General features: G+C 37.8%; 1 protein-coding gene across 1 annotated transcript; it reads left to right on the top strand.

The window, feature by feature from the left end:
* The first annotated feature begins 6654 nt into the window (after positions 1-6654).
* swi5 (SWI5 homologous recombination repair protein) lies at positions 6655-12595 on the top strand. Its single transcript, XM_082158845.1, has 5 exons — positions 6655-6910; positions 7006-7060; positions 7242-7351; positions 11021-11115; positions 11508-12595. Exons 1-5 carry the CDS (start codon positions 6810-6812, stop codon positions 11570-11572), a joined length of 426 nt encoding a protein of 141 aa, XP_082014971.1. The 5' UTR covers positions 6655-6809; the 3' UTR covers positions 11573-12595.
* The last annotated feature ends 541 nt before the right edge of the window (positions 12596-13136 follow it).

The raw sequence follows: 13136 nt of genomic DNA, 5'->3' as shown, positions 1-13136 counted from the left end.
TGGTTGAAAACTTTTTGCCATGTTTTAAAGTTGAAAATGAAGTGAAATTCATAGTTCATTTATAACCTACATTATATGGTATTTCCTAGACAACCTGTTGGATCATTTTGTGATTCCAGTTGGAATATGTATATATTATATGTATGTAATATACCTGTAATACTCTCAACTTTGTTGCAGCGGTATACGAAAATGGTTTCGTACGAAAAAAAAATTCCACCATGGTATATAGATGATAAGATATGATTTTGGTGAAAATCAGACAAATGGTCTAAGAGAAGTTTGAAAAAGTCTTTTTTTAAAGAAAAACAAAATGGCGGACAGGAAGTTCAATCGACTATGACAAAATTGGTATCTATGTTCTCGGCATGACCCAACTACTAAGACCAGATTCATTACAATAGGCTGATTTAATCATTAGAATTTTTGGAAATTTCATTATAACTTTTGACCACAAAGTGGCACTGCCCTGACACTTTAAGTGCATGGTCACGATGACACCTGCCAAGTTTCACATCGATACTCAAATGCGCTAATCCGCAAAATGAAAAAGGCCCAAAAAGGCTGATATGGGAAAATTGGGTATTGTTCAACTCGGCATGCTGCACTGAATCTAAGAGGATTTTAAAAATAAATTAACCATTACAATTAAAAACCGTCAACTGCCCCTGTTTCAGAAACGTAATGAGGCTACTGTTTGTTAGCACGTCATATGGACAAAACAAACTATATAAACATTATTTTCTTATCGATTTTATCTTCTCTTTATTTTATTACATAGCCTAATATCTATGCAATATTTCGAAGATGTATGTTTGCTTTCGTTGTGTTGCACAGCAGTCCAGTCGTTCTGTAAGCTTTGTTTTGGATGTGCTCTCTGTCAGATTGAATTGGGAGAATCTGATAACATCAATCCACGGTCTTCTGGGTTCACTGTGCTTCAGAGTTGGCTGGAGCTCTCAAAGACTTTTCAGTGCCAAAGTCACTGCAGCTTTATCTGTCTTGTAGGACGTAGTTTAGACAGATGTGAGCATTTCTAAATCATGACTAATCAAGTAAATTTGGCACTCCAATCACGTTCACAATTCAATGATAATGGAGAGGCATGGAGGATATGAACTTTGCTGTGTCACAGTGAGTATTAACACTAAAATAATAATAATAAAATAATATATCTGCTTATATTATATCATTTTATATATTAATTTGGGGGGAAATTATGTTTCATAAAGACACTGTGTTATCATTAAAAACATATAGGTGACTTATATTATGACAGTATGTATGTGTGTAGGCAGATGTAAATGTTTTAGTAACATGAAGGATTTTCTTCCTGTGCTGAATTATTTAAGACTGTAATGTTTCCCAGCATGCAGCTGTGCTGGCCAGACCCCTGGAGCAGTATTGATGTTTTATGACATGCCTTGAATTATCCCTCACTGGGATGAACCTCATTCTCTCTGTCAATGATCTCTTGGCCTCTACCCATTCCCTCTGCCTCCGTAAAGAGTGTGTGTCGGGTCCTTGACAGTGACACAGGGGAAGAGCAGTGGATGCTTCTCTGAGGTGGGAGGCTATATGCATTACAAACATGATGAAATGCAAATAAGCTGCAGTCTTTGGAGCATGTACAGATTAAATTTAACACACTGAATCACTGAAATTATATAGATGTGAACATCTATTCTCTAACATACATCTTAAATTAAAATGAAAATAACCATGGTTTTGTTACACTAACCATAGTTTAACCATGGTATTTGTGGTAAAACTGCGGATATACAAATTATGTTCATTATGTTGAAGGGTTTTAGTTCACCAAAAAAAATGTATTCTGTCATAATTTAGGCTACTCACCCTCATGTCGTTCCAAACCCGTAAGACATTCATTCATCTTGGAAACACAAATGAAGATCTTTAATGAAATCTGAGAGATTTCTGTCCCTCCATTGACAGTCCACGCAACTACCACTTTCAATCCCCAGAAAGGTAAAGACATCATTAAAGATATCCATGTGACCCCAGTGGATTTATGAAGCAACTGTTTGGGGACAGTAATGGAAATGAGACAAAACTATGCTGATAGATGGACTTTCGATTCATTTTATAGATTTATAAAAAAAATAAAAATAAAAAAAAACGGAAAATTCTGTCATCATTTACTTTACTTAAAAACACAAGGGTGATAAATGATGACAGAATTTTAACCAGCCAGTCTTCCTTTGTTAACCTTGACTGGCCCGTTCACACCAATGACGATAAAGATATAGTTCTAAAAATCGTCCTCAATATTAAGGAATAGCAGTGTTCACACCACAGCAATAACGATAAGGGCACAGAGAAACGATATCGTTGGAATCACTTTCAGAACGATTTTATCCAGAACGATAAAAACATAGACAGCCAATCAGAATCCATCCTGCTGTAACGAGCTCGAGCATTTAAAGTGACAGACAAGCACGTGCTTAGAATAAACATCTTTATAGTTTTCGTTATAGTTATTGTTCTTGGTGTGAAGTTGAACCCAGCAAACACATTTACGTGGCACGTTGCATTTCTACTATGGAATGGCAACGTCGCTGTCTACGTGCTCGCAACATTGTAACAATGTAGAATTGTAAGACTCTTTGCAGACGTTGTTGCGCAACATTCAGCAACTGAGAGATGACGTTCTGACCATTTTTTTTAATGCTATAGATATCCCCCATTTAGCATGTTATGTTTTGAGGTTAATTTTTAATTAGTCAGATGCTAGATAATTATATACTTTTTAAAATATTGTTTATCTTTATTATTATTTAATGGGCCTAACAGTAAATTAATTATAATCAACACCTGCAAGTGTACACTTTGAAGAGTAAAAATGATAGGTTATACGTTAATTCAACTTTATTAAGTGCATATGGTAATCAAATTGCACTTCTAAAAGACTTCTAAAAAAAACTAAATAAACGAATATACCTTTTTTTTTTTAAGCTACACTGTGTAATTTTTTAAGTTGATTCTTAGCAAAAAACACTTTGTTCTTTCAAAATAATATGTGCTCATTAATGTGTAATTACTTCTACCAACTTATCAAGTATTCTCGTAAGCGTAGAATCTGCCATTTAGAATACATACGAGCCAGTCTCTCGAATGGCAGCAGCCATGTTGCGCCTCCATCTTGAAAATACATTAGCCAAAGAGGGACACACCTGGAAATTTAAGCTTCGCCTTTCGCGTTTTTACACTCAGTGGCACCGTGACGAATGCAAGGGGGAGATAACTCGCGACTGCCGGCAGATTTGAAATAATACGTTAAAACGCCCTCGGAATTGGAGGGGCTAGAAAGTAAAATTCAGTTGGTAGTCATAAACAATTTCACCGCTAGATGGGAGAAAATCCTACACAGTGTAGCTTTAAGTATAATTAGTGAAACATAAAAAGCAAAGGCAGATCAGAACATTTCATGAACAAAACCGGGTTCTGTGCATGGCAGACAGGGGCGATAGTCGAAAGCCGGGCGATAAAGGTGGGTTACCGGAATCAGTCCAGGAAACATCAACGAATCCAGAGGAGCAAAGAAACGAATTAGACTAAATAGCAGACAAATCAAAGGAAAAACTAAACAGGTGTGCGAGTGGTTACAAAAAATTACCAAAAAACATTACCGTGCAACAAGTACGTCCTTAAGTCGCTGTCTGTTGGCGTGCTAAAATGTCAATTAATCATCATTAAAGTAATTTTGGCTTCATTATGGCTTATAACTTTTGGCATAAAGTTAAAATATTTGTCATGCCTGACCAGAAGATGTTCAACACTTTTCCTAACTGTAAGGATTAAAAGATATCTGAATACTAAAAGAAATATAGCTAACGTTAGCATACACTAGTACTGTAATTTATACAAGACTGCAAACTGCATCAGCTAACGTTATTCTGTCCCTTTAGTTAGACTGAACAAATACATGTTACATTAGACAAGAAAGTTGTAGGTTGTGTTTGAATAATTACGTAGCCTATCTTATTTAGCTGAGGTAAATTAAACGCAGTTCTCTCGTATCCTTGCTCGATGACGAATGAGACGACACATGAGCCTTAATTTAAAAGGCTGATTTTCGCGCTTCAGGGCAGTGACGAGTACATATTTAGTCCAGTGGTTGTCCAGTCACCCTAGTCACAACCTTAAGTAATGGCCCTGAACAGTGGTTTAATGTCAACATTGTGGCAACGCTGTAACAACCTTTAGACAAGCACCAAACCAACAGTAACCAGCATAAAACCGCCTTTTCTGATGGTCTTATCAGCAGGTTTTTACAATTCTGCAGACATAAACATGACACAATCATGCAAATAAGATTTGTTTGGTGTGAGATCTAAAGAGCCCATGCACCGCAGGCGTGTTAGTTTAAATCTGGAGGAATAGAGGAGGATTTTTCCTCCTATCCACTCAAATCCTCCAGCTCTTTGTATGGAGAGACTGAGAATAAATAAACATGGCTCAAGACGAGCGCTGTCCAAATGGATTATTTAGTCATTTTCCTTTCATTCATTTATTTAAACCCTTCTTCCTTTGACACTGCCCATTCAACCATAGGCAGACGGCTTTTGAAATGGCCACAAGATCACAAGATATTCAGCGTCAGATGGCAGATTTTGAGCAGATATTATGTGTCCAGTGAACGCTGACTCTGTCGGTCTCGAACAGCCCTGAGCAAGATAAATCTGCAGCACATAGGAAAGGTAAGCTCTTTGCTTAGTTATGATTACATCAGAAACCATACATCATACACGTTACATCATAACCCAGTGCAGAGTTGGGAATTTATTTTTAAAACACTCCATATTGTTTCCCATTAATGTTTAATGAGTTCATAAAAACACTTCACTAATGCAGCTCAATGAGCAAATCTTACAAAAATGTGTGTGTTTCAATATATATAAATTCTCTATACTGTCAGATGGGTCTCCATACCAAGACTTAAGTCATTTCTTCTCCAAGTATGTCATGAATGATAACTGTAAATCTTACAGGCCCTCTAGACGTCGCCACGCATCGCTTCAGACAAGCACGAGCGACAGATCAGGGGTTTGATGTACTACTGTCTTTCACACAATTCTTTCCTGCTGTTTGTCCCTGTGCAGCAGAGACTCTGAAACACTGGCATATGTGATAAAGTTTAACAGCTTCCCCGATAACTACATCTAAATGTCAGGGGAAATCTGGAGCACAAAGTAAATTTCCACCTCCTGGTTCTTTCCTCTGAAACTGAAGTGTTCTCAAAGAACCGTGTAATAACTCATATCACTTGTGTATTGCAGCAGTCCATCGGGTAACACTAAAAACACTCAGAACGCCTTAGCAACCACATAGCAACACCTTACATAGTATCTATGTGATTTTATCCATTGTAGTTATTTGTGTAAAGCTCCTCAGCTGTACTGAGATACTATCCTTCCACATTAGACAGTTTGTTAATCAAATTAAAGGACACTTTAATTGTGTGCAGTGATTCAGAAAGAGGCATTGGTGTCAGTCTCATGAGGGCCGTGGAGGTCGTGTCCTCGTCAGCATCCATACACTGTTCAATGGACCCCGCTTTTACTTCTGCATACTGAAATATTTCTTACAAGACAGTCTTCAGTTTGTGTTTTCATTCTTTAACATGGATTGAGATTTAGCTATTCTATAAATAACTGATATTACTGATACTAATACACATTTCATTATACACATTGTCTTTGGATGATATTCAGGTTATGAGTGTAAATGTAAGTGAAGCATTTTTAAATAAAATGTTTGGTGCACAATGAGAAAATTTTCAACAATTTAAGGTGACTGTCACACACTTTATATCCCACAATCAATTGCCATTATTTTACTCACTAGTGAGACTACACATTTTTGTCTCTTGTAAGCAGTGTTTTACTAGACCTAGGCCTATGTTATTTTTTAAACACTGTTTTGTGCTTTAATTTCTAAAACGTTGATAAACTAATAATTTCTTTCCAAATTAGATATTTTAAATACTAATCAGGACCTAATGTTCCATCGTCAATCGTTTGCATAAATTGTGAAATGCCGCCATCTACCGACAAAATATGGAACTGCTTTATATATCCTATTATGTATCCTGTCTGGAATGTTTATTGATTTGCAACATAACAAAACCCATAATGGTTATTTTCCAAACTTCTAACATTCCCATTGTAATGATATATAAAATTCATACATTAAAAATGCATATACAGTTACAAAACATACTAGTCTAATAGATATGCCTTTTACATCTTACAAAAAATCCCCAGTCATATCGCAATAACAAAGATGCTGTTGATCTTTATATAAATACATTTATATCTTTATATAAGTCAGTGGAAACCAATATAGTACAATTGACATATATTTTACTTTATGTGTGTGATTTGCCAAGACCGCTATCACAATCCCTAAACAAGGGATATTTATAGTTTTTTTATTTAAGCAATTAATGAAAAAAGTGAGGACTAAAATTATTTAGCATAAAAGCAACAAAAAATAATTGTACAAAGTTTCCGACATCTGTTTACAGAAACAACATCTGTCAGCAAGTTGTGCACCGGAAGTGCATCAATGGACCAATCCAAACGCTCATACCAGAGCGGACCAATCAGAGCGATTGCGTGTGGTGACGCTACAAGGCGCGAATTTATTCAACAGAAACAGCATGCGACTGTTTACAGCAAAAGAGCGTCTCATTATTAAATGCTCAGAACTCGCATAAATCAGCTGTTCGCATATTAAAATATTATAATCCACCCGTTAGAACACTTAACGTAGATTTCGAAGAAATGAATGCGACCGCGGAACTAGAAATGAAAACCAAATCCATTATAGATGATGCGCACGACAAAGTCACGCCAAGACAAGGGGGCGTGTCTCTAAGAAGAAGGTAAACAAATATATCGACTCTGTGAAGATTTAAGAATTAAAATCTTAAGAAAGTCTGTTTTATCATGATTAGCAACGTTTGTTTATTCCATGCAGACCTGCAGATTCCAGATGTAACGTTAGGGGCGTCAATTCAGGTTTTAAATCTCCTGTACGTAAGTTTATTATTGAATCAGGACTGTATTGTATACTTTGTGATTTTAGCAGATTAGTAGTCTGTGATATGATGCCTAGAGGTAGAGAGCAATATTCATGGGAGTTTGATAACTGATAATAACAGATGAACTAAGGTTTATATGGATATGAGGTGAGTTGTCTTTGGTCTGTCATAGGTCCAGAAGCCTAGTATGGTGAAATCTCCCTTGTGCCCTGAGGAAGAAGTCAAAGAGCTCAAGAAAACACTTGATCGGCTGGATTCAGAGATCGCCTTGTTGGGAAAAGAGTAGGTAGTGAATGTGGGAAAGAGAGATACAAGAGATGCTGTTGTTTGTTCATACTGAAGATACTTTAGAATATTAGGTTTAGAATTCTTTTTCAATTTAAGGGGGTTGCGAGGTCACAAAAACACAACGTGAGACCTATTAATTGGCTTCCATTAAAGTGAATATTTTTAAAAAGGAATAATTCACCCATAAAATGTTGCCATTATTTATTCATCCTCATGTTTCTTTTTTTTCTGTTGAACACAAAATATGTTTTGAAGAATATCCTGGTGACTCGTTTCCATATAATGAAAATGAACTCCAAAAGCTCCAAAATAAAATAATGAAAGCAGCATCATTAATACTATAATGCCTACTGTATCATATTTTATACACAAATGTATAAGGCCTTTAATCTATCAACATGATCAAAACTGTTCCATTTCAAAAATTTTGATTTTTCTGACTTTTATTTCATAGGTCAGGCTTTACAGGATTAAAATAACTTAAAGGAAAGTTCACTCAAAAATCCGTTCCAAACCCGTTAGACTTTCGTTTATCTTCAGAACACAAATGAAGATATTTTAAAGAGATTTCTGTCCCTCCATTGACAGTCTACACTACCAGTAAGTTCATGAAGAGATCATAAAATCATATGATCATATGAATTGAGAGGTTTTGTCAAAATTTTGGAGAAAAAGAATTTAGGCTTTTATTCACATATAAACATTGATCAACGCACACATCAGTAATGTTAAATGGAAGAGAGCGAGAACCAATGAGGTTCGAGGTTTGAGCTTCAACAAGAACCAATGAGGTTCATTCTCGTGTTACGCTGCACGTTTGAGCTTCAACAAGAACCAATGAGGTTCATTCTCGTGTTACGCAGCACGTTTGAGCTTCAACAAGAACCAATGAGGTTCATTCTCGTGTTACGCAGCACGTTTGAGCTTCAGCAAGAACCAATGAGGTTCATTCTCGTGTTACGCTGCACGTTTGAGCTTCAACAAGAACCAATGAGGTTCATTCTCGTGTTACGCAGCACGTTTGAGCTTCAGCAAGAACCAATGAGGTTCATTCTCGTGTTACGCAGCACGTTTGAGCTTCCTCAAGAACCAATGAGGTTCATTCTCGTGTTACGCAGCACGTTTGAGCTTCAGCAAGAACCAATGAGGTTCATTCTCGTGTTACGCAGCACGTTTGAGCTTCAGCAAGAACCAATGAGGTTCATTCTCGTGTTACGCAGCACGTTTGAGCTTCAACAAGAACCAATGAGGTTCATTCTCGTGTTACGCAGCACGTTTGAGCTTCAGCAAGAACCAATGAGGTTCATTCTCGTGTTACGCAGCACGTTTGAGCTTCAGCAAGAACCAATGAGGTTCATTCTCGTGTTACGCAGCACGTTTGAGCTTCAGCAAGAACCAATGAGGTTCATTCTCGTGTTACGCTGCACGTTTGAGCTTCAACAAGAACCAATGAGGTTCATTCTCGTGTTACGCAGCACGTTTGAGCTTCAGCAAGAACCAATGAGGTTCATTCTCGTGTTACGCAGCACGTTTGAGCTTCAACAAGAACCAATGAGGTTCATTCTCGTGTTACGCAGCACGTTTGAGCTTCAGCAAGAACCAATGAGGTTCATTCTCGTGTTACGCAGCACGTTTGAGCTTCAGCAAGAACCAATGAGGTTCATTCTCGTGTTACGCAGCACGTTTGAGCTTTAGCAAGAACCAATGAGGTTCATTCTCGTGTTACGCAGCACGTTTGAGCTTCAGCAAGAACCAATGAGGTTCATTCTCGTGTTACGCAGCACGTTTGAGCTTCAGCAAGAACCAATGAGGTTCATTCTCGTGTTACGCAGCACGTTTGAGCTTCAGCAAGAACCAATGAGGTTCATTCTCGTGTTACGCAGCACGTTTGAGCTTCAGCAAGAACCAATGAGGTTCATTCTCGTGTTACGCAGCACGTTTGAGCTTCAGCAAGAACCAATGAGGTTCATTCTCGTGTTACGCAGCACGTTTGAGCTTCAGCAAGAACCAATGAGGTTCATTCTCGTGTTACGCAGCACGTTTGAGCTTTAGCAAGAACCAATGAGGTTCATTCTCGTGTTACACAGCACGTTTGAGCTTCAGCAAGAACCAATGAGGTTCATTCTCGTGTTACGCAGCACGTTTGAGCTTCAGCAAGAACCAATGAGGTTCATTCTCGTGTTACGCAGCACGTTTGAGCTTCAGCAAGAACCAATGAGGTTCATTCTCGTGTTACGCAGCACGTTTGAGCTTCAGCAAGAACCAATGAGGTTCATTCTCGTGTTACGCAGCACGTTTGAGCTTCAGCAAGAACCATTGAGGTTCATTCTCTTGTTACGCAGCACGTTTGAGCTTTAGCAAGAACCAATGAGGTTCATTCTCGTGTTACGCAGCACGTTTGAGCTTCAGTAAGAACCAATGAGGTTAATTCTCGTGTTACGCATCACGTTTGAGCTTCTGCAAGAACCAATGAGGTTCATTCTCGTGTTACGCAGCACGTTTGAGCTTTAGCAAGAACCAATGAGGTTCATTCTCGTGTTACGCATCACGTTTGAGCTTCTGTAAGAACCAATGAGGTTAATTCTCGTGTTACGCATCACGTTTGAGCTTCTGCAAGAACCAATGAGGTTCATTCTCGTGTTACGCATCACGTTTGAGCTTCTGCAAGAACCAATGAGGTTCATTCTCGTGTTACGCATCATGTTTGATCTTCTGCAAGAACCAATGAGGTTCATTCTGATGTTACGCATCACGTTTGAGCTTCTGTAAGAACCAATGAGGTTCATTCTCGTGTTACGCATCATGTTTGATCTTCTGCAAGAACCAATGAGGTTAATTCTCGTGTTACGCAGCATGTTTGAGCTTCAGCAAGAATCAATGAGGTTCATTCTCATGTTACGCATCACGTTTGAGCTTCTGTAAGAACCAATGAGGTTCATTCTCGTGTTACGCATCATGTTTGATCTTCTGCAAGAACCAATGAGGTTAATTCTCGTGTTACACATCACGTTTGAGCTTCTGCAAGAACCAATGAGGTTCATTCTCGTGTTACGCATCATGTTTGATCTTCTGCAAGAACCAATGAGGTTCATTCTGATGTTACTTAGCATGTTTGAGCTTCAGCCAGAACCAATGAGTTGAACCAATCTCTCAGATTTCTTTCAAAATATCTTCATTTGTGTTCTGAAGATGAACAAAGTCTTATAGGTTTGGAACGACATTAGGGTGAGTACTAAGTTCTGTCATGAAACTCTAGATGGCTGATAGGTCCTTAACTCAATCTTTTTGCAATCACATCATTCTCTATAGGGCACAGCTGATTGGTTCCCGCTGTATCGGTAGCCAATGAGCTGCTCAACCTTTAAATACTTGTTCAGCATTTGCTGTAGCAGTTTGCACAATTATGACAAGTAAACTAACTCTTTAAAATGTGACTTGTGTGCTTTATTCTGAGAGTTCTTAAGTAATACAGTAACTGTGTAACATTTTCTTTTGGCGGAACAATTTCTTTTAAATCAAATTATATGTATTTTTTAAATCTAAAGTGCATAATATGGTCCGTTTAGATCGTTTGCTGATAACTACATTTTTCATTAAAGTGTTTCATTGTTATTTATTGTCAGATTAAATTGAGCTTGTGTTACTCTGTTCTTGTATTTACAGAGGATTTGTTGTACAAGAGCTGGATCAGCACATAGACCTGCTGCACGAATACAATGACATCAAAGACATCGGACAAACCTTACTGGGCACACTAGGTAAGACTTGATGGATCAATCGTCTGTTTAATAGTAAATGCAACGGTGTCTGATACCAACATAAAAACATTTCATACCATGATAATCGTTCATCTCCTGTTCATAAACACTTGTGGCCTACACACTTCTCCCATCCCACTCATATAAGTAGGTTACAGCCTCCATACGCTTGGCATTTCTCTCTAGAGTCAAGATTATGATAATGGCATCCTCCAGTATTACCACTGTATTCTGTAATATAATGGACCCTTTCAAACTCCCAGCAAGATGAGTTTCTTGCCTGCTCTGGCCTCTCTGTGACTTCAGATGGTCTGAGGGCCAGAGGGGGTCTGTGCCACATCATTCTCCCCCATGTGACCTGACAAAGACAACTGTCTCTCTGTGTCTCTCAGCTGGCCTGCGTGGAGTGACCACACGAGACTTATACAGTCACTTTGGCCTTGAGTTGGAAGACTGACTGACTTTCATGAGAGGAGATGGAATACTGTAAGGCTTCATAATAGTGTTCGTGTTTTATCTTTTTATTTATAGCAAATACACCCATTAGTATTGTTTTCTTCATGCTCTTGTGCTGAATGAGTTCAATTAAGAAGTTTCAGTGAAATGAACATGCTTAACTCTGGCAAACTAATTCCATGAGACATAAAGCTTCAAAGAAATGGAAAGGTTTCTTGTCAATATTGTGAGAAGAATTCCCTCAATGTTTATCTCTGCACACGGTTTTCCTCACATTGTGTTTGCACCAAATGGGAGGTGTTATTGTGCATGAGAGAGATTGTCATCTAATTCTGGTGAATTAAAGGACTAGTTCATCCAAAAATTGCATTTGTCATAATTTACACAGTTTCAAACCTGTATGACTTTCTTTCTCAGTGCAACCAAAAATGAGATGAGATGAAACTTTGTAAATGTTCAGTGTTCACACAACTCAAATTTGCACTTTTGCAAATGTAAATGTTGTAAATGTTCGTTTATGGGTTAACGATTCCTTTAAACAAGTGCTATGGCAAATTGATTGACCTATGTATTGCTGTTGGGTCCAATTTTGCTTTATTATTCATTGTTTGACTATAAAACAAGCAAATGTGTGTATTTCAAAGTGTATATGCCACATTTGTGTGGTTGCTCAAAGGTTTTATCTTACAAGAACTAATCCAACTGTGTGAAAGTTGAACTAAATACACTTTATGGAAGTTATGATAGAGGTTTATGGACTGTCAATATTTTGGATAACAATAGATAAAGCCATCTGCTACACTGATAGCAGATTGCCTCACTTTGCTGACAGTTGTAAAATGCTTTTTGCTATCTAACATGATATCCACGGTGAATTGGATATACCGAATGAAATTGAATCAAGAAATGTCTCTTTGCTTCTATTACCACTTATGATTTCCACTGACCATTCTTGGACATGATAGAACATAATGTATGAATCGGCAAATAGTGTGATCAGTTTAAATAAAGCATTAATTGTTGAGTTGAAAATGTATTTGTTAGGCAAAGCATGTCAACATAAAATGGTATCCACAACCATTTAAGGAAAATTGAAAAATAAGAGGGATTTGTGACGTCAGCCAAAAAGGTAAATTGCTTTAGTTGCAGGGCTGGTATTTAAATTTATTTGAAAGATTATGAGGACAGAGTTTTTCTGTAAAGTAATACGCACTAGTTGTGCACAATAAACCAGAAAAACAAATTAAGAAAGAATATAGACTGTTTCCAAAGAAACAGTACATAAGTTAAATGAGCAGTGTGTCATGCATTTTGATTAATAAAAAAAACACCCACAGTAATTTCCAATGCACAAGTAAAAAGCATGTCTCATTCAAAATACCATATGCATTACATCATTTTAATTTCTGGCATCACAATGACCAGCAGACGGACAGATATCTGACAAAAGCCCTCCTCCTCCTCCTCCTCCTCCTCCTCCTCCTCCTCCATCATCATGCCTCATGGACCTGCAGAGCTGCTTTGCAGCAACTACCGGGCGGAAACTGTCGTGATGATTCGCTGGC

Source organism: Leuciscus leuciscus (genome assembly GCF_965113295.1).
Source record: "Leuciscus leuciscus genome assembly, chromosome: 24".
NCBI lineage: Eukaryota > Metazoa > Chordata > Actinopteri > Cypriniformes > Leuciscidae > Leuciscus > Leuciscus leuciscus.
This window is presented reverse-complemented; position numbering and strand designations above follow the sequence as displayed.